This window comes from Pseudorca crassidens, chromosome 16 (genome assembly GCF_039906515.1).
Source record: "Pseudorca crassidens isolate mPseCra1 chromosome 16, mPseCra1.hap1, whole genome shotgun sequence".
NCBI lineage: Eukaryota > Metazoa > Chordata > Mammalia > Artiodactyla > Delphinidae > Pseudorca > Pseudorca crassidens.
In genome coordinates this window covers 25,594,585-25,620,264 of record NC_090311.1, presented here as the reverse complement: position 1 = coordinate 25,620,264, position 25,680 = coordinate 25,594,585, and the positions used below count along the sequence as shown (strand labels likewise).

The 25,680-nt window shown below is 35.6% G+C and overlaps 1 protein-coding gene across 6 annotated transcripts in view; it reads right to left on the bottom strand.

The window, feature by feature from the left end:
* Positions 1 to 25,680, bottom strand: part of NT5C2 (5'-nucleotidase, cytosolic II) — a 149,901-nt gene that overhangs the window by 42,405 nt on the left and 81,816 nt on the right. For 5 of the 6 annotated variants that reach the window (XM_067709518.1, XM_067709516.1, XM_067709515.1 and 2 more), the window contains one exon: positions 2,578 to 2,651. In XM_067709518.1, the coding sequence (XP_067565619.1) occupies positions 2,578 to 2,651 (74 nt within the window). Of the gene's footprint in view, positions 1 to 2,577; positions 2,652 to 14,337; positions 14,399 to 25,680 lie in introns of those variants that run through there. The other variant, XM_067709520.1, reaches the window with a different exon arrangement.

Sequence of the window (25,680 nt, the reverse complement as noted above, 5' to 3'; positions counted from 1 at the left end):
AATGTCTCAGAAAAGTCTTCAGAAAGAATACAGCCCCTTTCCATGAATTCACCCTGTGAGGCTATTACAGTTATTTCAGGGATATTTATCGAAGCTTTCAAAAAACACTTCTTTTAGTCTTGTCTCTCTACTTCATGGCACATTTTTCTGATGAAAAGTCCTTAGCACTTCAAGGGTGCAGTTTGTTTGTTAAAATTACCAAAAGTTATTCACAGACAAATTTAATGAATACCATTCTGGAAAACAGGTGACAGGTATGAAGTCAATAAACTTGTTTTCCTACATGCTTTATGAAGTGAAGGCAATACCACAGGGTAGTACCAATGTTTTTCATCCAACATAGAACTGTTGGAAGAATATATAGTCTCTCAAGGGGGCTACTTTAAAGAGCTTTGCCCTTTTGAGTGCTTAAGTCTCGGTTTGTTTGGGGGGGGTGCTTATTACTTTGAAATTATACCTCACTATAAACTGTCAATATTCAAAATAATAATTTAAATTTATTATATACATATATATCATATACATAAACACAATGCTTAATTAAGTTTGAATCGTAGTTCAGCTATATCACAGCTAAATGTTTTTAGACAAAGTCCTTAAAAAATCAGCATCTGCTGTAAAATGAAGACAATAATAGTAGTATCTGCCTCATAGGATTTTGTAAATATTAAATAAGTGATGTGAATGAGATAATCTAAGTATTAAATGAAATAACCTATGTAAAACACTTAGAACAGGGCTTGGCATATAATAAGCACTTAATAAATGTTAATAATTATTGTTACATATAAGCAAGGTATATTAGTGTCTAGACTAAGAGTAAGCATTAAAATATAAAGTGGGATTACAAAAACAAAAAAAAAGCATATAAAAAGAAGAAACCGTAAGGTAGCTTTAAAGTTTAGAAACTAAGATTCAGTGACTTTTTTGTTAAACAAGAGAATTCTTTTTTAAATTATTCTATGGGAATATACATTTATCTTAATGTTCAGTAACAAAATGTGCCAGGCACATTACAGGTTTCCAATAAATACTTATTGAATTGAACTACTTCAATACAGTGAGACTGTCTTAATAACCAAGAAAAAAAGTTTGTCACGTTTCAGCCCCATTAACTTCTACTTCTGCTTTAGTTAATATCCCTTTCAGCTGCCAAACTACCTTGCCATTCTTTTCCCTGGAAAGTAGAATTCTAGAAAGGAGAAAGAATGCAAGATTTTCTCCCAATTTGGACAGCAAGATCTACATTGAGAAAGTATAGCGCTTCAAACTGCTTTCTGACAAGTATACCTAAAAGTGTCTGTGTCCAATTAGGAAAATTTAAAAGAATCTAACTGCTGCAAAAACAGCTTTAAGGCAATAGAATACCAAATAAATAACAAAGAATACAGAGGGAAGAAAGAGAAATTCAAATCAAGTCAGTGTATATTTTCAATATAGAACTTGTTTAGTAAAATATCATACCCACATATATGTGGCAAGTACCTATAAACTACATGTGTTCATTTTTGTACATTTATATTATTCACTTATATTTATAGCCTAAATTGAACATCAAATTGAGATTTGTTTAATTTGAGATGATATAAACCTTCTAATAATGTTATATAAAGTTTCTGAACATAAGTGAATTAATTCATCTTAATGTTTTTGTGTACTTAAAGACAGTATTTTTTAGAGAAAATTTCTGAAAGATTCTTTTCTGAGTGTCACAGTTGTATACATGTGCGTGTACATACATATATGCACATGTGCTCAACTCAGTTCTTCATCCCTACTTTTCTTTTTAGTTTTTTTTTTTTTAACTGAAGTACAGTTAGTTGATTTACAATGTTGTGTTAGTTTCAGGTGTACAGCAAAGTGATTCAGTTATATATATATATATTCTTTTTCAGATTCTTTTCCATTATAGGTTACTACAAGATACTGAATATAGAATATAGTTCCCTGTGCTATACAGTTGATCCTTGTTCATCCCTACTCCTTCTTAAATTAAATGACATTTTTGTCAGACTGCAAATATTTTAATAAAAAACAGATGCTGCAACTATTGGCTAATATACTATTTCAAATATATCTCAGAGATATGAAGGGAAAAACAGCAGAGTGCTGGTGTTTAAGGTCTATTTGATAATGAACAAAGTAATAGCTCTAGTTTTTAAAAAGTCTTTACATAGTATATGTGCAATCACTTCAATAGAAAATCAACACATTTTTCATTTGTCTTAAGAAAATATTAAAAATTTTAACTGATAAACGTTTACCGGTGGTAGAGAGATATAAAATTCCATCCTTGAAGAACAACTTAATAGAGTAAAAGCCAAAAGTGCCCAAATATACACAGTAATGTATAATTTCATCATATCATTTCTTACCAGGGTCTCTAAAATAATTTAGCACTTGTTCTACCTATCTCTACCATCTAGATCTCAAGGACATCTGGTAATTTCAATATTCACAAATCTCAGTGAAAAAGATTGAGCTAAATATATGACTACGTCAACAAGTGTTTATTGAATGGCCTACTGTGTTATATCCAAAGTAGTAGTTCTTAAGCAATCAGAAAGTGCTACTTACCAGCAAGTGTATAATCCATATCAAAACCAAAACACTTTATTTTTTCCATGGCTAAACTTCGGTTCACAAACACCCTAAAGAAAGGAGCAAAAAATGATATCTCAATTAACACTGAAACAACAACAAAAATTAAGTTCAATGGAATTATTTGTCTATCTTTCTAGAATGCATTTAAATACCAATATTAAGATTCATAATATAAATTATTCAAGTCCTCCTTATACCATAAGTGACATCAGATATTATACAAAAATACGTAAATTTCCTTATTGTGTCTTGATTTTAATGATGTCATGTACTCAAGTTTTCAGAGAATCAGCTCTCCTTTTCTAAGTCAGACCCCATAAAATAAGCTTATTTCTGAGATTTTATAATTCATTCACTCATTCATTTAGTTTATTTAATAAACAGAGGTTCATTTAAAGCCTACCATATGCCAGACACTAAAGACACAAATATAAACAGATTCATGTGACAAAAGCAAATAATTATAGCAATTCAATAAATGCTATAAAATAACATGCAGGAGAGAAAACAAGTTGTTTAGAGACCAGATGAGATGTCTGAGCTGATTTTAACAATTAGTAGAAGTTTTCCAGTAGGACAAAGCAAGAAGGGCATTCCAGACGGAATGACAAAGGAAAGACAGGGTTTGTAATGAACCAAAAAACATTTACTGAGGCTGGAGCTGGGTTTTCTTTGGTTTTACTTTTGTTTGTTTTTGCAAACGGAAGTTTTCCAGAGGAGAAGGGAAAGAGGCAACAAAGGTTATGAAGGTAAAAAAAGGATAGCAAGGGTCAAATTAATGAAGACTTTGTATGTCACATTAGAGAGTCTGGACTTTATCCTGCAGGCAAGAACAAATTAGCAGATTTTGATGAAATGAAATAATCAGATTCAAATTTCAGAAAGATCGCTATGAAGACACAGAGAAAACTAAACATATAATAGTATGGTGGATCATCACCATGATGGTGCTTTGTGGCAAGTTTTAATCATCTCTGAAAATAAGGATACCTCCTCCATCTGATCCCAAAGTATGGTGGGCAAAATTACTGAATGGTTTATCCTCTTATTACCAAACCTCTTCTTTGCCTTCATTTCATAAGTAGCTATGAGAAATGAGAATGCTACAAATCACCCAGGAAACTTGGTAGAAATAAAGATACCTGGGCTGGGCTTCCTGCATTAACAATATAGGTCAGTAGTCTCCAAAGAGGAGTGACTGCACCTGGGGATACAGAAAACTCCACTGGGATACAGAAGAAAATATTACAGCTTCTACTCAAATTTATCTCATCATTTTAAAATGTCTAATTTGTGTATGTTTTCTACTACATACAAGTAAGAATAGTAGTATAGGTAATTTGTAAATAAGCACACACAGGGATGAATGCTCCATATTTTAACTATGAAATACTCAAGAGTTTGGAAACCACTAATCTAGATAATGACTTTTTAAAAAAACTTCACCAACTCAAATATTACTGTTTTAAACTTTATTAGAAAACTTTTCCTCTCATCTCAGAATGTATGTACCAATTTTATTTTAATATTTTTTTAACTTTTTATTTTATATTCGAGTATAGGCAATTGACGATGTTGTGATAGTTTCAGATGCACAGCAAAGGGACTCAGCCATATATATGCATGTATCCATTCTCCCCCATACTGCCCTCCCATCCAGGCTGCCACATAACACTGAGCAGAGTTCCCTGGTATGCACTAATTTTAAATGCAGACAAATAATCAAATATTTGCTTAAAAATATTTTAATAGGGCTTCCCTGGTGGCGCAGTGGTTGAGAATCTGCCTGCTAATGCAGGGGACACGGGTTCGAGCCCTGGTCTGGGAGGATCCCACATGCCACGGAGCTACTAGGCCCGTGAGCCACAACTACTGAGCCTGCGCGCCTGGAGCCTGTACTCCGCAACAAGAGAGGCCGTGATAGTGAGAGGCCCCTGCACCGCGATGAAGAGTAGCCCCCGCTTGCTGCAACTAGAGAAAGCCCTCGCACAGAAACGAAGACCCAACACAGCATAAATAAATAAATAAATAAATAAATAAATAAATAAATAAATAAATAAATAAACAAACAAACTCCTACCCCCAACAACAAAAAATTTATTTTAATAGGGGACTTAAAAATCAATAGGTCCTTGAATTCAGAAATGTTATCTTCTAAAAAATATGAAAATCATTACTTACCTCATAGTGCGCTATGCACACTAGATTAGCTTTATAAAACTCTTAGTTCCTGAGAGAGCTGTTATATAAAACATCTACACTTTCTTTCCCTAAGAAAACCTGGTATTCTGTAAAATCAACATTTACTTTGATTAGGTTAATAATGGACGGGAGGGGAAGAGTAGGGAATAGCTGAAAGATACAGGGAACTAGAGGATAAATGACACCTACCCAAATCTTTAAAAAAAAAAAACAAAACCCAAACTCCAACTATATCACCATGACCCTTCTACCACTTCATCAAACTTCACTCTATTTCTACTGATTGGAGCATCTACTTTATTATCACCTTTTTCCAGTTATATAAATCCTTATGAAGGCACAAGAGAGGGAAAAGACACCGAGTAATGGTTTTAACTCTGGAAACACACTGAAGCTCAGGCTTTTCAAACACACTCTCAATTCAGGCTAGGGGGCCAACGGGATCAAATCCTTGATCAGAGCCCAAAGAGCTGACATGCCTAAAATATTCTATGGGAATTCAGGTAGGAACAGACTGGGAAGATTTTTCTTTCCAGGAGAGATATATGTGGAGCCACATAATAAAAGAAACAGTTTTGATCCTGATAGAAGAATGATGCAAGCTGGTTTTAGGCACAGCTAAAATCACAGAAAAAAAAGATACTTTGCTAGTATCACTCAATCACTGATAAAGGTAGAAAGAAACTATCAACAGACCCAGTTAGATAGTTTACCTGTTTCTTTCTCATTCAGAAGAGAGGTTAAGCCTGTATTCCTTTTCATATTTTTTAAGGATATAGAGATCATAATGTACCTTAGGTATTATCCAGAGAAACTCTGGGAATGATATATATCAGGAATAAGAAAATCTGTTTTTTCTGTGAAAATAATCGTTGCTAAATATCCATCAAATCACACTCTTTCCTTGTTGACTAACTGGTCACTTGATTCAATCAACACATTTGTTGAATGCTTATTACAAAGCAAGTACCATTTTATGACATATATCCTAGAAGCTGTCGTTTAGGGAGTAGCTAAAACTATCAAAGACTTTCTAGGTGTCTAAAATTAGAAAATAACACATTTTTCTATGAAACCAAATATCCTTTATCTTTTCATTTTCATTTAAAATAAGTACCCTCACCCACAGAAGCAACTCCTGAATTTAAAAAAGAAACAATCACTCCTGTCTCCCCATCTAATTTATTCCTATTATGAAACAGAAAGAAAAACCTCACATATATTCTCATCTCTCCTTTTCTTTCCCTAATTTATGCTACAACATGGGAGATGGGGCCAACAGGGAATTAAATCTAATTCGTACATGAATATCTAAAGTGCATAAGCAAAGCTATGATGACAAAATGGAACAGCTGCATTATAGAGAACTGTAGAAATATATATGCTACGATTTACAAAGATAATAAACATGCAAATGCTGAAAGTATGCACTGACTTCAGCAGAGAGGCAGCCTTGAGCCAGAAATACCACGTCTCCAGAACATAGTCTTAAAGAGAAACTGATCTCTTGGCCTCAAACTCATAACTATTCTTTATTATTATAATAAAAGAAAGTGTTAGGTACTATATCAATTAAAAGACTGGCTCACTGTTCCACCACACATTTAAAATGAAAATATCCTATCTGCTTGGGGAATCCAAAACTTTCTATTGGTCCCGGGACCCTGACTGTATCTTTGTCAATGCCAGTCAACTTGTGTCACTTTTCTAAATTATTAACCAGTGGAACATACTCCACCTCTATCTTCAAGAGCCTGAATATATTTGTGAAACTTTCCGAAGCTTGCTTTAAATAAAGCACAAAGTTGCCACCCTAGAAAGCATGACTGAACTAAGCATCCAACCTTAAAATGCAATTATCAGCCAGAAATTCCTACATACTAAGTCATTTGCAAGATATACATTTGAGCATTAAAACAAGAGACACGATCTTTAGGAGACAGACCCAGAAACACTATAAAACCAGGCACAGACTTCAACACAAAGACAAATGTAACCGTTTTTACTATCATATAACACTGCAGTAAGGCATAAAACTTGAAGAAATGCTATCCAAATAAATATAGATATTAATCAAAAGAAACAGGACTATCAATATAATGTGCTTTAAGAACAGGGATCTAGTATTCTTACACTTAATGAACATGCAATTTACTAAATTTGGAATTTTGTAAATAGCAAACTCTTAATGGTTTTGAGATTTAACTCATAATTCAAAGCAGTATTACCTCATCTGTCACTGGTTGCCGTTCTGCAAAGTGTGCAACTATCAGAGTCAACTAGTTCTTGAAGTCACATAACAAAATTCTTCTTCAAGACCCTAGTATAATTTTTTGTGTGTGACTTTAACCTTACTTCAAAAAGACTGTTTTAGTCTGAACCAGGCCCCCTCAACAGCATGTATCTTCTGAGACAGTGTTGGAGAAAACACCTCTGTGTCTAATTTAACTTGTCATTGGATATCACTGTTGCTCCACACAAATCCATTTGGAATAGAATTTCTTTGGCACTGGTGAACTTTATCCCTAGCTCCTCCCCCTGCCTAAGAGTCACAAGTTCCTGGCCAAAGGCCCAATAACAGTTACTGCAACAATAAATGAGAATAAGGATACAAGTAAAAAATCTTCCTAGGCATGTTTTGGTTATGGGTTTGTGTAATTATATTACTCAAAGTTTGTTGCAATCAAAGAAAAGGAAAAGTTACAATGCTTTTTGGAGACTGCCAAATTTAGATTACCAACCAAATGGGGTGTGTGTGTGTGTGTGTGTGTGTGTGTGTGTGTCTGTGTGTGTGTGTCTCTGTGTGTGTGTGTGTGTGTGTGTGTGTGTGTGTGTGTGAATTAACAGAAAAATGCTATAATGTGAATTTTTGTTTAGTATCTTTTCTCCCCAACTAATTTCTATTTCTGCTATGGCACTCTCATTTTCCCCTCAAGCTTAAAATCTAGTTAACATCTTTTGATTCTTTCGTCTCCCTCAAATCATATCATATCATATCATCTCACTTGCCTTCATTTAAATTTCCAAATGTCTCTAATCCAGATCTTCCATTCAACTTAAACTGCTAACAATTTGTCCAGGTCCTCATTAACTCTCCAGCAATCATCTCCCAATTGCTGTGCCTGCACACTAATGCCAAATTAATTGCTTTGAAGTAGCGCTACTCAAAGTGTGGTCCACAGACTAATGCTGGTTTGTGAAGTGCTGTTAGTAATTCAAGAAATTGCAAGTATTTAGAAACTTTTATAGCAATTCGACAAAAAACTTTTGTTTGTTGAACACAGTAACAAAAAATGTATACTTACATTTTATGTTTTCATTTTTCTAGTAATTCATTTTTATTATAAGTGTATCAATTTGAAACAGAATAGAATTTTAAAAAAAAAACTGGTCCTCTAACATACATGAGAAGCACTGTCCTAATGCCCAGCTCTATAATCACCTACTCAATAACCTTTAGACATTCCTCACTACCTACCACCAGACTAATATATTACAAATTTTTGTATCTTCAAGGAGTTCAAAGCCTTGGAAAGATGGCGATCTTTCCAAAATCAGTTTTATCTCATGTTGCTCTACATCATGCACCATTTGCTCTAACAATCAAAATGAACTACTTGTTATTTCCTAAAAGTGCCCTGAGGTTTTGTTTATACTGTTCCCCATACCTGAAATGACCTTCTCAGTTATCTCTATCTTATTTTTCAAGACCCAGCAATTTCAAGTGATTTCTTTAAGAAATTATTCTGGCCATGCCAGAGAACTATGTAACAGTGATGCCTCTGGGTCTCAGATTACATTTTAGTTAATGAAAGAGATTTCACCAACAACTAAAATTCTATAAAGTTGTGATCCGTGTGAGCAGTATGAATACTCAAAATCATTTATTTCTATATTTTATCATATACATAAAGTATGTGTTTAATTCTCTTATTCTTTACTGGATTATAAACTTTGAGGCCAGGATTTATTGCCTTCCCAAAAACTAGCATAGGGCCTGGTAAAGACCGGACACAGTATTTAATAGAACTAAAAATTAAATTTAAACTAAACCCTTAATAGCAATTAGTGGTTGCCAGAGGCTGTTGGGGAGAGGGAATGGGGAGTTTCCCTTGGGGGATAATAAAAAATGTTCTAAAATAAGAGAGTGCTGTTGGCTGCACAACTCTTGTGAATATACTAAAACCACTGAATTCTACTCTTTAAAGGGTGAACTGAATGGTATGTGAACCATTATATCTCAATAAAGCTGTTCTTTAAAAAAACATAATGGCAAGACCTCATTCTGCCTTTATGTCTCCATTCTTCAGTAAAAGAATGGCAGTGATTAAAAAAAAAAAAAAAGAAAAAGAAAAAGAAAAAGGGGGCTTCCCTGGTGGCGCAGTGGTTGAGAATCTGCCTGCCAATGCAGGGGATCCGGGTTCGAGCCCTGGTCTGGGAGGATCCCACATGCCGCGGAGCAACTAGGCCCGTGAGCCACAACTACTGAGCCTGCCCGTCTGGAGCTTGTGCTCCGCAACAAGAGAGGCTGCGACAGTGAGAGGCCTGCACACCGCGATGAAGAGTGGCCCCCGCTCGCCGCAACTAGAGAAAGCCCACACACAGAAACGAAGACCCGACACAGCCAAAAATAAATAAATAAATTTAAAAAGAAAGATAAAAACTTTCTAATTTATGAAATGGATTCTTAAAAATTCAAAGTTTAAATACCATGGATATACAGACACAACAAGAAATTTTAGACATTATAAAAACAAAAGTCATTTAAGCATAAGTTTTTGTCTTCATAAATTTGCAGCCAATAACTTCTTACTAATTTGTCTGAATATTTTCTCTGAGGATCATCCTCAGGGGGGATACATTTTGTTTATCAGATTATATCATGAGAATAGTACCCTGTACTTTCAAAGTCTGAACAAGCATATTATCATTTCTAAAATAATATGTGAATTAATTATAATATTAATTTTTCTCAAATACTCAATATAAATAAGTTCCAGTGAAAAGAAGAGAATGTGGAGGCATGCACAGAACAAAATTAAAGATGATTAAAATTTAAGATGCCATCAATTGTAAAACTCACCCATATTATATGTCACTAGCAAAGGGCAAGGGGGGTAGGTGGGAGGGATGCCCAAGAAAAGTCAGCCTCATAAAGCTAGGATTATCAAAGGGCAATACCCATAATACAAGGAAAAAGGAGAAATAAACCTGCAACAAAGAAAAAGCATATAAGGACATTTGTACATCTCAGCCTTGACAGTGAGTCCAAGGAAGGGGAAAATCCTCCCCCTGAGAATTTGAACAATTAAGTCAGGTAGGTTTGTGGTCTGAATTTACACTACTAGGGTAGTTAACACTGCCCCTAAGTGACTGAGAGAAATAAAATCTTTTCTAGAAGAAATCAACTTAATTCTAGGTGGTATATTGCTAGATGTAGCCCAAATTCAGAGATGTCTAAATGTGAAAAAAAAAATGTGTATCTTAAAAGCGATAAAAGACTAAGAGTAGTGATCATGCTATCTTTCCCCCAAAGACTTCAAAGCATACTTTAAGGAGATTCTCTTTAAGAAATAGACATTAAAATTCCCTTCACCTTCAATCTCAAATGAAGAAACTGCAGTAATGAGAGCAGAATGGTGAGGAATAAAAAAGAGGACTAACAAATGAAGAATACATAAATTAAGGGAGAAACCAGAAACAATGTCAGTACTTCTGAAAATAGATTTACTGTTCTAAAATCTCAGTTGAATTAAAAACAGGTTTTTCCAATCTTTTTTTCCTATTTCCCCCTAAATTCTTTTTTACTTTTTCTCCCCAATTTTTAAAAATAAAAACCAGTGTATAGAAGATAATTTATAAAATGCAGCAAAATATTAAGGTTGAATTCTGTGGGATAAAAATTAGCGAAGAAAATATGTTTATCCATGTTATCATTAGGTCAAATTAACAAGTGTACTGACTGTACCTATAATGGAAAAGAGAGGTCAAAATCTAGAATTTAAAATAAAAGCAAATGCCAAAACTGATTCTGGCCTCTCATTTAAAGGACAATAACTCTAGTAATAAAAGGCTTTCTAACAGCTTTAGAAGACTAGAGTTCAATCATGACACTGAAAGGAGAATGCATTTTTCCTTGCATTACACATCCTAGGGCACCTGTATCTTCCCAAATATATTCCCCTGAATATACATAAACAATAACTGTTTTATTTACAGAATTCTAAATAAACAAGTTGAGGTATATACTTTATTGAGGTATAATTTACTTAAAGTGAAATTCACCCATCTTAAGTGCGAAGTTTGGTGAGTTTTGGCAATTGTATACACTCATGTAACAACTACCCCAATCAACCCAAAATATTCCCTCATGTCCTTCTGCAATACCCGTCCCAACCCATGGCCCCAGACTACCGCTGATCTATGCTTTCTGTCACTAGAGCTTTCAGATAAATGGAATCAAACACCATGTAGTCTGTGTCTGGTCATTTTTCTTAGCACAATACTTCTGAGGCTCATTCATGTTGTTAGATGTATCAAAAATTAGCTCTGACTTCCCTGGTGGCACAGTGGTTGGGAGTCCACCTGCCAATGCAGGGGGCACGGGTTCGAGCCCTGGTCCAGGGGGATCCCGCATGCCACAGAGCAGCTCGGCCCATGCGCACCACAGCTGCTGAGCCTGCGCTCTGGAGCCCACGGGCCACAACTGTTAAGCCCGTGAGCCATGAATGCTGCGGCCCGCGTGCCTGGAGCCCGTGCTCTACAACAAGAGAAGCCACTACAATGAGAGGCTCACACACTGCAGCAAAAAGTGGCCCCCGCTCTCCCCAACTGCAGAGAGTCCGTGCGCAGCAGCAAAGACCCAAGACAGACAGACAGACATAAATAAATAAATAAATTTGTTTTTAAAAAAATTTGTTCTTTTATTCCTGAGTAGTATTCCATTGCATGGATATACCACAATTTGTTTACCCATTCAGTTAATGCATATTTTGAGTTGTTCCCAGTTTTTGGCTATTGTAAATAATAATGCTATGAACACTCACGTACAAATCTGTGGGTATACGCTTTCATTTCTCTTGGAGTAAATACCTAGAAGTGGACTCATTAGTTCATTAGTAAGTATATGTTTAACTTTAAAAGACATTGCCAAAATGTTTTTTTATTTTGCATTCTCATGCAAAATGCGTGAGAATTCCAGTTGCTCCACGTGTCAGTGTTTTTAATTTTAGTCATTCTAGTGGGTCTGCAGTGATATATCACTGTAGTTTTAATCTGTATTTCCCTAATGACTAATAATGTAGAGCATCTTTTCAAGTGCTAATTGGCCATGTCTTTTTGTGTGAAGAACCATTTATAAACCGGTTTGTCTCATTATCGTGTTATAAGAATTCTTCATATATTTTGGATAAAGTAAGTCCTCTATCAGATACATATGTACTGAGAATATTTTCTCCCAGTCTATGGCTTGCCCTTTCATTTTCCTAACGTTGTCTTTCAAAAAGCAGAGGGTTTTAAAAAATTTTTGATGAAGCTCAATTTATCAATTTTGTCTTCCACGTTTTAATTTTTTTACGTATTTTTTCTGAGAAGTCTTTACCTAATTCACAAACATTTTCACCTACACTTTACTTTTAACTTTTATATTTAAGTCTATGATCCTTTTTGTGGTATTTTTTATATACGGTTGAGGCAAAGGTTGAGGTTCATTTTTTTCTATATGAATGTTTAGTTGTTTCAGCACATCTGTTACAAAGACTAACCTTTTGCCATTGAATTACCATAGCCTCATTACCGAAAATCAATTGACTATATATGTGTGGGTCTACAAATTCCCTATTAGGTTTCATGATCTATATATATCTATCCTTACACTAATACCACACTATCTTGATTACCACAGGTTTACATAAGGCTCAAGTATAATTTTTGATGATTTAACTCTATTAACAATCCTTTCTCATTACTATTAGGGAAATATTTTATAGATATCAAAATATCACACATACCAAAATTCTGAATATACGAATTCTTTTCATCCCAAAGTAGAAGATTTATCCATTTATTTCTAAAGGTAGCAAAGGAAAATAAAAGCTAACCCATTTCATATATATGATCCATGCATTTCAAATGCACTTGTTCATTACCTATTCAGGCAGTATAAGAACTGCCCCATGGGCCCCTAGAAATAAATCTAAAAGAATATCTCAGGCCTTATGGTGTCCTCTGACTTATACAGAGCCCTTTCTAAATAACCAATTCTAGCATATGTTTTACCATAGGGGAGAAAGTAGTACTAATTTTGATTGCATCTAGAAATATAGTTCTTCTTAAATCTATAAACCAGCTTTATAAACAACCACTTGTACAAGCCTGACAAATATTACCAGCATCCATGATAATACTTATCATAAAAATTGTTTAACAAAAACTGCAAATTTGTAGCCAGTGCTGGAAGGAAAGAAAACATACAAACCTGAAGAGGCAGTCCTCTCATAATTTTCACATTTAAAGAAACCTTAAAATTCTAGTGATGTCATGAGAGGTCTAAAAATAATACAGAATTATTTATACCCATGGCTGTTCTCTTTACCCAATAATGAGGTTTTAAAATAGCAGTAAAATGGGCCAATTTTATTCTGCTCATAATCAATACATGATTAGATTAAAATAAATTCTAAACACGAGGCTATGAAACTATTTCAAAATTTCTATTAGAAAAAAAATTAAGAGCTTCAAGAAAATAAAAATTTAAATTGCACTGTATTCTTAAAGACTTATTTTTGAGGGAATCTATGTCCTATGTGATCAAAGGGAATGTCTCTCTAAAATTAACCAGGTCTAGTTATGCTTGAAGGCTAGAAATGAGAGAATTAACAGTATGCAGCTATTAACTGACATGTCACCTATTATAGTGGTCACAAAAAGAATATCAATAATAATTCAGACTCTGAAACATAAGAGAAAATAATATAAAGACAACAATAAAACCTAACACAGAATTATTTTATATTGCAAAATAAAGAGGAATAGGGGATTCCACTTGAAATTATTTTTTGTCTACACTGCCCAGAAAGAAAACAAAATCACTGGCTGCTTTTCAATCTTTCACACCACTTTCTAAAGGTACAAATTATTTTAAAATGCATTTGAATTTTTAAACTTCATGCATTTCTATGTAAAATTCTTTGGTAAGATACTACTGCTTGCTTCCAATCTTCAAAAACACTTTCTACTGAAAAACAAAATGAGTTTACCACAGGGTAAACAGGGTGCTTGTATCTCACTAAATTTCTATTAAGATCATCCATCCTCAATGCAGTCTTTCAAAATAGCAACAGTAACTTTACAGTAGATTACATGTGAAACACTAACAATGTAAACTTTCAGCTGAATTTCTTTCAATCTCTCACCCCCCCATCTCCACTCTCAGACTGGTAGCACTGCTTATTAATCTCCCAATTCACTCAGATGACTAGAACATCTCTTCACTGAGAAAAATGAGGAGAAAAGAATAATAAACTCACTTACCCTTCCTTAGACATTCTCAAAGATCTACTTCCTCTGGAAGAGAATACAGGATCAACAAACAAGCTTCACTGATCTCTAGAGAACTGTAGCTCATTTGTTAAAGCACAGAGAACTCAGGCCCTGAGAGGCCCAACAAATTTGGGCATGATGCCGAACCCTAACCAGGCAATATCTCAGAGACCAATATCCTCAGCTTTAAATACTTGAAAACCAAAGAATAATAGGAAAAAATTGGAGAGCAGGAAAAATAACTAATGGTCTGAACTGTGTAAGACTGGCCAGTTTAGGAAGGAGACAATCCAAATGGTAAGTTCCCGTAAGAGACAGGAATCGTTACTGGCAAACACACAGAAAAAGCAAATTTACCCCCTAATGAGGCCCGCCAACAGTACGCAAACAATGTGAGTTTCACAGATCGGAGCAGCCCTAGTCAGTCCAAATCATTTAGTTTACTCTGGGAGAAAAAAACAAACAAACAAACAAAAAACCAACATAATACTATGTTTTAATTATCAGTTTAGTTATTTCCTCCCCTTAGAAAATGAACAATGTTAACTACAAGAGAAGGAAGTATTTATGTGCCGATCATATTACAGGAGGAACCTAAAGTATTTCCACACTGTGGTCTTTTTTTCTGATCATTAACTGCTTTTAAGGAAAACATCTGTGTTCACATATATTTTACCCAAACGTCTGAAAATTTCAGCCCATGTGAAAAGAAATTTACAGATCTTTGGCATGTGGGGGATATACCCAGAACATTCTAAAAGTTAATTCCAAATCTTAGAGCAAGCTGAAGCTCGAAAGAAAAACATCTGCAACATTCCTGCCTCCTGACCAATATAATGCATAGGGATTATGCAACATGGGAAGAAATAAACAAGTGTGTGCTAACGTCTAAGAACACTGATATGGCAAATAAATCCATCTATTGATGATTCAAATTAAAAATAAAATATATATACCTTAAAGAAATACTAGTTGAATTTAAATTTTAACTTTAAAAAACTTTATCTTTAAATAGTATCTAAATATCTTACCATAAAGGTTTCTATTAGTTACTAAAATGTTTAAATAGTCACCAAGTAACTAAAAGCACTACTAAATACTATAAATTCAAACTAAAATTATTTTCAGTGTATTTAGAAAAACAGTATGGTGTAATGGAAACAGAACGAGCACCAGAGCAACTAGGTTTGAATTCAGCTTTCTGGCTGAATAAGTTAATTAACCTAAGCCTGAGATTTTTCATCTATAGAAGACAGATAACATCTGGTAGGGTTGTTGTCTGTCATTGGTAAGCACTCAAAGAACTATTGTAACTTGGGGGGTTGGGGTACAGGGAAAGCAACTCGGCTGTCAAGCATTATCTCACCAAAATATCCCTTGAGAAATACATTTTAAAAATCCAATTCTCAAATTATACATGAATAAGAACTTTCACTATCCTCAAACCAAATTCCACAAATACAAGAATACAAACTGAATATGGAAAAATGATCTAATCCCTGAGAGTGCCAAATTCCCATGGCTTCCCTGTATTTCCAGCTTGTGGCATCACAGCTCAGTGTGGTGGAAATAAATGTAATTACTATTTTAAGACTTTACTACTTGTAAAGAGAAAGGAAAACAAAAATCTCACTTGAACGGAGGGTATGCACACTTATATGAGCTTCCTGTGCAAAAGAGACTGCACTGCCTAGCTATTTCAAACTCATATATTTAAGAAATATTTACTAAATATCTACGTGCCAGTGCCTGGTACCAGTAATACAGAAACAAATATGACAGTCCTTGATTTTAAGGAGTTCCAAGTCTAATGGAGGAGACCCACTCAAAATCTGTGAAAAAGTCGTGTGTAACTGTAGTATCAGAGATATGCACAACAGAGAGGTGCATCTATATTCTCCTCAGTCTTAACTGAAAGACAGGATGCCCAACTTGTTGCTGTTAAACTGACACTGTGCTAAGCACTTTATATATTTATTATCTCATTTAATCTTCAAATAACTCTATGAGGTAGAAATTATTCCAATTTCATAGATGACAAAACAAAGTTCACAGCAGTTAAATACTGTGATTCTAAAGAAATTAAACAAAATAATCCAAAATGTTAACCCAAGGCCCAGGTTCCTAACCACCACACTAAAAAGATTAGCAGGTGTTAATCAGACTAAGAGGAAAAGAGGGGTGGAGATCATTCCAACAGAAGAGAAACTATGAATGAAAAGCAGAGTGACACAGACATTATGATGTGTGGAAAAAACCTAGATTCAATTCAGAGTTGATGGAATACAGAGTTTGAGGAAGGGAGCTGCTCAAGATGAAAGTGCAAAGGAAAGGATTAGTCCTCACAGGGCCTTCAATGCTATATTAATGGGCTTAGAATTTATCCCATAGCATGCTGGATGTGATGCCACTAAAAGTCTTAAGCAGAGTGATAAACAGGATTAACAAAACAGATCTGAAGAGGACAAGGCTAAAGGCAGGGAGACCTAATGGGGGATACTTTTGTAAACCACAACAGTGATGACCAGAGCCTGTACTAGCACCATCAGGAATGAAAAGAACAGGCCAGAATCTAGAAAGATTAGGAGGCTGTATTAAAGTGCACACGTGTGCATGTGTGTTTAAATGTATTGAAAGGGGACTAGCAGAATGATCTCCAAACTACTGACAGTGTTCATCTGTGACAAAGAGGTGAAAGGGTAAATGAAGGGGAATGTTCATATTCTACTCTACATATTTCTGTATTTCTGAATATTGCACAGTAAGAATTTATTTGTGTATTACCTAAATAATTTCAAACACTTTAAAAAAAATAAATAAGAGATTAAAATTTGGGATTGATGATTGTATTACTCTCCATTTCTTGGATCTATGGTAGTTACATTCAGAGATGGTTTGTCTTCCTAACGGGAAGAGTAACAATTACAATTCTCTTTTAAAAAGCTTTGAAAAGGAAGTGGTTGGAAATAGAGCCAGGAAACTTCAGGTGTTTTTGATTCTTAAACCAAGTTATTAAGATTTAAATGTTTAATATATAACTGGAAATACAAAAAGTAACAGAGCATATTTGAAAAAAGATTCCAAAATGAAATTCTGAAGAAACTAAAAAATAATAAAAACTAAAATTAAAAATGTGATGAATACAAAAAATCTACAAACAATAAATGCTGGAGAGGGTGTGGAGAAAAGGGAACCCTCTTGCACTGTTGGTGGGAATGTAAATTGATACAGCCACTAAGGAGAACAGTATGGAGGTTCCTTAAAAAGTTAAAAATAGAACTACCATATGACCCAGCAACCCCACTACTGGGCATATACCCTGAGAAAACCATAATTCAAAAAGAGTCAGGTAGGGCTTCCCTGGTGGCGCAGTGGTTGAGAGTCCGCCTGCCGATTCAGAGGACACGGGTTCGTGCCCTGGTCTGGGAAGATCCCACATGCCGCGGAGCGGCTGGGCCCGTGAGCCATGGCCGCTGAGCCTGCGCGTCCGGAGCCTGTGCTCCGCAACGGGAGAGGCCACAACAGTGAGAGGCCCGCATACCCTGGTCCGGGAAGATCCCACATGCTGCGGAACAACTAAGCCCATGCACCGCAACTACTGAGCCTGTGCACCTAGAGCCTGTGCTCCCAACAAGACAAGCCACCACAATGAGAAGCCAGCACACTGCAACGAAGAGTAACCCCCACTTGGCAGCAACCAGAGAAAGCCCGCACACAGCAACGAAGACCCAATGCAGCCAAAAATAAAAATAAATTAAATAAATTTTAAAAATAAAAATTAAAAAAAATAAAATAAAACAGGTAGCTAGTGGGAAGCAGCCGCATAGCACAGAGAGATCAGCTCGGTGCGTTGTGACCACCTAGAGGGGTGGGATAGGGAGGGTGGGAGGGAGGGAGGGAGACGCAAGAGGGAGGGGATATGGGGATACATGTATACGTATAGCTGATTCACTTTGTTATAAAGCAGAAACTGACACACCACTGTAAAGCAATTATACTCCAATGAAGATGTTAAAAAAAACTGTGATGAACAGATTCAGGTCAGACCCAACCAAAAAGAGAATTAGTGAACTGGAAGGTAGGTCAGGAAAAACCTTCCAGAATGTAACATGGAGAGAAAAAAGGATGGAAAATACAAAAGAAAGGATATGAGAAGAGAGGAACACAGTGCCAAAGTCTAACATATGCTTATTAGAGTTCAGTAGGAGAGGAGAAAGAGAATAGAGCAAGTACAAAAATGAAAAGATAATGGCTGAGAATTTATAAACCACTTAAACACAAGCATAGAATCAAAAACTCCAATGACTCCCAAGCATAATAAATAAAAAGAAATCCAAAGTTTATTACCTACCAATTTTGGGAGGAATATTAGTGAGAGTGACATTTCTGATAGGCCTTTTGCATATTTTTGACTTTTGAGAGCATGTTACTATTATATATAATAATATAGTTGACCCTTGAAAAAGGAGGGTGTTGGGGCACCAAACCCCAGAGTCGAAAATCCACATATAACTCTGCAGTCAGCCCTCTATTTCCTTGGTTCTGCAAACTAGGAATAGAGAGGGACCTCAAATGAGGGATAGAAAAGAACTTCCTCACATGGAAACAACCTAAATGCCCATCAACAGCTGAATGGATAAAGAAGATGTAGTATGTATATACAATGGAATATTACTCAGCTATAAAAAGGTATGAAATTGGGTCATTTGTAGAGATGTGGATGGACCTAGAGACGGTCATACATTGTGAAGTAAGTCAGAAAGAGAAAAATATCATATATTAATGCATATATGTGGAACCTGAAAAAATTGGTATAGACGATCTTATTTACAAAGCAGAAACAGAGAACAAACATATGGATACCAAGGGGGGAGACGGGGTGGGATGAACTGGGAGATTGGGATTGACATATATACCCTACTGATACTATGTATAAAATAGATAACTAATGAGAACCTACTGTATAGCACAGGGAACTCTACTCAGCACTCTGGTGACCTAAATGGGAAGGAAATCCAAAAAAGGGGGGATATGTGTATATGTATAGCTGACTCACTTTGCTGTACAGTAGAAACTAACACAACATTGTAAAGCAACTATACTCCAATAAAAATATTAAAAAGTAAAGAACAGAACTTCCTCAACCTGATAAAGGGCAGCTATGAAAACCCTGCAGCTACCATCAAACTTAATCATTAAAGACTGCAACCTTGGGACTTCCCTGGTGGCACAGTGGTTAAGAATCCACCTGCCAATGCAGGGGACACAGGTTCAATCCCTGGTTCGGGAAGATCCCACATGCCGCGGAGCAACTAAGCCCATGCACCTCAACTACTGAGCCTGAGCTCTAGAGTCCGTGAGCCACAACTACTGAGCCCACGTGCCAGAACTACTGAGCCTGTGCTCTAGAGGCCATGAGCCACAACTACTGAGCCTGCGTGTTGCAACTAATGAAGCCCGCAGGCCTACAGCCCGTGCTCCACAACAAGAGAAGGCACCACAATGAGAAGCCCGTGCACTGCAATGAAGAGTAGCCCCCGCTCGCTGCAATTAGATAAAGGCCACGTGCAGCAACAAAGACACAACGCAGCCAAAAAAAAAAAAAAGACTGCAACCTTTCTTCCCAAGATGAGGCAAAAGAAAAGGATGTCCACTCTCATGAGTTTTATTTAGCACGGTACTGGACATTCTAGTCAAGGCAATCAGGCAAGAAAAAGGGTTTCCAAACTAGAGAAGAAGAAGTAAAACTATCCTTATTTGCAGATGACATGATCTTATATATAGAAATCCCTAAAGAATACACACACACACACACACACACACACACACACACTTAGAGCTAATAAATCTGGCAAAGTTGCAGGATATAAGATCAATATGCAAAAACCAGTTGTATTTCCATAAACTAGCAATGTACAATCCAAAAATAAAATTAAGAAAACAATTCCATTTACTATAGCACCAAAAATCATAGACTAATTAGAAATGAACTGAACAAAAGTAGTGTTAAGACTTATATACTGATAACTACAAAAACTGTTGAAAGTGATTAAAGAAGGTCTAAACAAATGTAAAGACATCCCATGTACATCAATCGGAACACTTGATATTGTTGAGATGATGATACTCCTCAAACTGATATAGAGTCAATGCACTCCCTATCGAAATCCCAGTTGGCTTTTTCACAGAAATTGACAAGCTGATCCTAAAATTCTTATGTACATAGAAGGTCCCCAGAATAGTCAAAACAATTTTGAAAAGGAAGGAAAAACTAACTGTAGGACTTACATCACAATTTCAAAACTTAATACAAAACTGTAGCAATTAAGACTGTGTAGTACTGACATGAGGACAAACAGACCAATGGAATACAATGGGGAGGCCAGAAAGAAACATATATCTCTGGCTAACTGATTTCTGACAAGAGTACCAGATAATTTAATATGGAAACAATACTCTTTCAGCAGAGCTAAGATAACTGGATATTCACGTGCAAAAGAATGAATTTAAACCCCTATCTTGCACCATATACAAAAATTAACTCAAAATGTATCCAAAACCTAAATATAAAACATAAAACTATAAAACTCTTAAAGGAAAATATAGGTGTAAATCTTTGTGACCGTAGGTTAAGCAATGATTTCTTAAACATGATGACAAAAGCACAAGCAACAAAAACCATAGATAAATTGGACTTCATCAGTATTAAAAAACATTTGTCCTTCAAATGACATAACCAAGAAGGTGAAAAGACAACCCACAGAATGGGAGAAAATGTCTGAAAATCATATACCAGACAAAGGTTTAGTATCTAGAAAACATGAAGAACTTATACAACTCAATAATAAAAAAAAAATCAATTAAGAAATGGGCAAAGGATCTGAAGAGATATTTCTCGAAAGAAGATATACAAATGGCCAATAAGAGCATAAAAAGATGCTCAACATCATTAATCATAAGGGAAATGCACATCAAAATCACAATGAGATACCACCACACACACACTAGGATGGCTATAGTAATTTTTAAAACCCACTAACAATAACAAGTGTTATTTTGAAGGGTGTAGAGAAATTGGAAGCCACAAACATTGCTGAAGGGAATGAAACAGATGCATTTGCACTGGAAAACAGTTTGATAATGTTTCAGTAAGTTAAAGTTACCATATGACCCAGCAAATTCTACTGCTAGATATATAATCCCCAACACTGAAAACATGTCCACACAAAATGTATACACAAATGTTTGAAGGAGCACTACTCATACCAGTCAAAATGTGGAAACAATCCAAATATTAAGCAACAGATGAACAGATAAACAAAATGTGGTATATTCAGACAATGTAATATTATTCAGCCATTAAAGGAATTAAGTATTGGCTCATGCTACAATACGGATGAACCCTGAAAACATTAAGTGAAAGAGATAGAAAGAAAAAAAGCCACATATTTTATGATTCAATTTATATGAAATGTCCAGAATAGACAATTCCATAGAGACAGAAAGTAGATCAGTGGCTGTCAGGGATTGAGGAGAGAAGGGAATGGGGAGTAACTAATAATGAGTGTGGGGTTTCTTTTTGGAGTGAAGAAAATGTTCTGGAATTAGATAGTGGTGATGGTTACATAACTCTCGATATACTAAACCCCACTGAATTGTATATTCAATAGTGTTCCTTTTTCCGAGTTATATTTCATTGTGTGGATGTACTGCATTTTATTTACGCATTCATCCACTAAAGGATATTTGGGTTGTCCCTTGTTTGAGGCAATTATAGACTGATATACTATAAACATTATTCATGTACAGTTTTTTGTGTGAGCATAAAGTTTTCCTTTACCTAGGGCAAGTATCTAGGAGTAAGATCTCTGGGTCATTGGCTAAGGGTCTCTAACTTTACAAGAAATTACCAAACTGTTTGGCAGAGTAGCTGCAGCAATGTATCAGAGCTCCAATTGCTCCATATCCTTGACAGCACTTGCTATCTCCAGTATTTTTTATTTCAGCCACTGTAATAGGCATATACAATGTGGTTTTAATTTGTATTCCCTAATGGCTAGTGATGTTACAAATATGCGTGTATGCCATCCATATATCCTCTGTAAGTGACATGTCAGTCTTTTGCCCATTTCTTCATTGGGTTGTTTTCATATTATTGAATTTTAAAAGTTCTTCATTTATTCTGAATACAAGTTCTTTATCAGATATGTGATTTACAAATATTTTCTCAGTCTGTAGCTAAAAACTGAAAAAAGCCCAAAGGTCCATTAACAGAAAATGAATCAACAAACTGTGGTATAATGATACAATGGAATGCCAGATAGTAATAAAAAGAACAAATTACTGATATACACAAAAACATGGATGAATCTCTCAGACATTACACTGAATAAAAGAAGCCATATCCAAAAGAATCCTTGAGGGAGTTCCCTGGTGGCCGAGTGGTTAGGATTAGGGGCCGTCACTGCCATGGCCCAGGTTCAATCCCTGGTCAGGGAACTGAGATCCCTCAGGCTGCCTGGTACAGCAAAGCAACACACACACACACACACACACACACACACACACACACACACACACACACACACACACACACACACACACACTCTCTCTCCTTGAAGGTGAAATACACTATCTAAATATGATTAACATTTCCTCAGCCTGAGTTTCTTACTGCAGGATTTCATTAAATCAAAGATCTGCTATCATTTATTCTTTCTCTTCCTTGATGCCACCACCACCGCTACTTCCTGCTTCATTTTACTCTTAGGTATACTGCTTTGGGAAGAAGCACAGAGGGAACGGTAGCAGAGAAACAAATTGAGCATGTTTTAGGATCCAGCATCTTCTTTTGAACAATAAAGTTTAGAGAATTTGTATTCCATAAGTAGTATCACTGATCATTATAAAGCGTACTTGTATCTAGAACAGACAAAACCTATGATGTAAGAAAAGGTATGTCACTGAGAGAATTTTTTAAATTCAACTTTTTATGTTGAGATAATTGTAGATTCACATGCAGTAGTAAGAAATAATACAGAGCGATTCCCTACACTCTTCACCCAGTTTCCCCTCAGTGGGAACATCTTGCATAAACATAGTACAATATCACAATATCACAACCAGGAAGCTGACCTTGACACAATCCACCAACCAGATTTCACCAGTTTTACATGCACTCATTTGTGTGTGTGTAGACTCATGTAATCACCACTCGAGTCAAGATACAAAACAGTTCCATCACGAGGATTCCTTGTACAACTTTTTATAGCTACACCCACCTCCCACCACCCAAGCCAATCCCTAACCCCTGGCAACCACTACTCTTTTCCCAATCTCCATAATTTTGTCATTTCAGGAATGTTAGAGACACGGAATCATACAGTAAGTAACCTTTTGAGATTTGCCTTATTAACTCAGCATAGTTTACCTGACCTGTATTAAAGTTGTGTGTATCAATAGTTAATTCGTTTTTATTGCTGAAGAGTATTCCATCGATCAAATGTTTTGGGTCAAAATAAATAAAAATTTTAAATCTTACCAATTCCTGAATCCCCATTTGTCATTCCTTAGGAATATGAAACTCTAACCAAAGCATTAGAATGATACACTAACAAAAAAATTTAGTACAGTTCTGATACTCTAGCTCACTTTTTAAAACATTCTTTTTTAAAAAAATTTATTTATTTTATTTATTTATTTTTGGCTGCGCTTGGTCTTCATTGCTGCGCACGGGCTTTCTCTAGTTGTGGCGAGTGGGGGCTACTCTTCGCTGCGGTGTGTGGGCTTCTCATTACCGTGGCTTCTCTTGTTGTGGAGCACGGGCTCTCGGCACATGGGCTTCAGTAGTTGTGGCACGCGGACTCTAGAGCGCAGGCTCAGCAGCTGTGGCACATGGGCTTAGCTGCTCCGCAGCCTGTGGGATCTTCCCGGACCAAGGCTTGAACCCGTGTCCCCTGCATTGGCAGGCGGATTCTTAACCACTGTGCCACCAGGGAAGCCCCTCACTCTTATTCTGACAAGATGTATGTACATTATTTAAGGATGGCTCCTTGGCATTCCTGAGGACCTGTATTTCCATGTGATTTTCAATTTATAATATGGCTACTGAAATGTTAACAATTTATCCATTTGAATATTTGAAACCATACTGAAATGGCAGGTTAATTCGGCTTGATTGATGACACAACTAAAAAGCTGAATGACATTCACGTGATATCGATAAGTGGTTGACAAAAAAATTAAAATTTATCAACCTGTAATCTTTGCATAAAACCTGATACCTACTTTTAATTTGAGGTTAAAAAAAAAAACATTTCTACTTCTACTAATGTGCCAAGCTATAGGTACTAAAAAATAATTTTATATAGGCATGCAAATTCCTTTTTATTACTTAAACATATATAATAAACTTATTTTGATTGGAGAATTATTATTCAACAGATTTAAATAAATACTGGTATGAAGGCCAAAATTTCAATTTAAAAAAATAATTTCAGATAAATATATAAAGAACTTTAAAGACAAAGTAACTGCAGTGTCTTTCAAAATAAGGCAAGGGAGGGTGGGATGAATTGGGAGATTGGGATTGACATATATACACTACTATGTATAAAATAGATAACTAATGAGAACCTACTGTATAGCACAGGGAACTCTGTGGTGACCTAAATGGGAAGGAAATCCGAAAAAGAGGCGATATACGTATACATATAGCTGATTCACTTTGTTGCTGTACAGTAGAAACTAACACAACATTGTAAAGCAACTATACTCCACTAAAAATTAATTTAAAAAAATTAAAATAAAAAAATAAGGCAAAAGACTGGATAACCAAAAATTCACAAGCCCAATTACTTACCAAATTTCAGTTCAACATGATAAAAACCACTGATAAATTCATAAGCTGTGTTCATAAAGAAAGAGCAAATTCACTTACAAAAATTCTTTCGTACTGTAATCATCGAAACTTTAAAAGGATAAAACCAAATACCTGACTTCAGCATCCTGGACACTGTCAACAGGGAGAGCAAACGAAAATTCTAATTGTTCCATTCCTGGATATGGTAGATACAAACTGTGATCTGTACTCATCACTATCAGATTTTAAACAGGATACTATTTAAGAGGTAAGTGTCTAACCTGCCTCCTTCAAGCGACGGTAACATATGAGCAGCTCAGCCTGTCTCTGACCATACACCAAAATATATTCCAAAGAAGGGTTTGGCCTGATGATTAGCTCCAGCCTAGAAGACTCAACAATCATAATAAGGAAATGGAAGAAGAACAAGTCATACATTCTGAAGGCCAGTTTCTTAATAGTGACACATGACC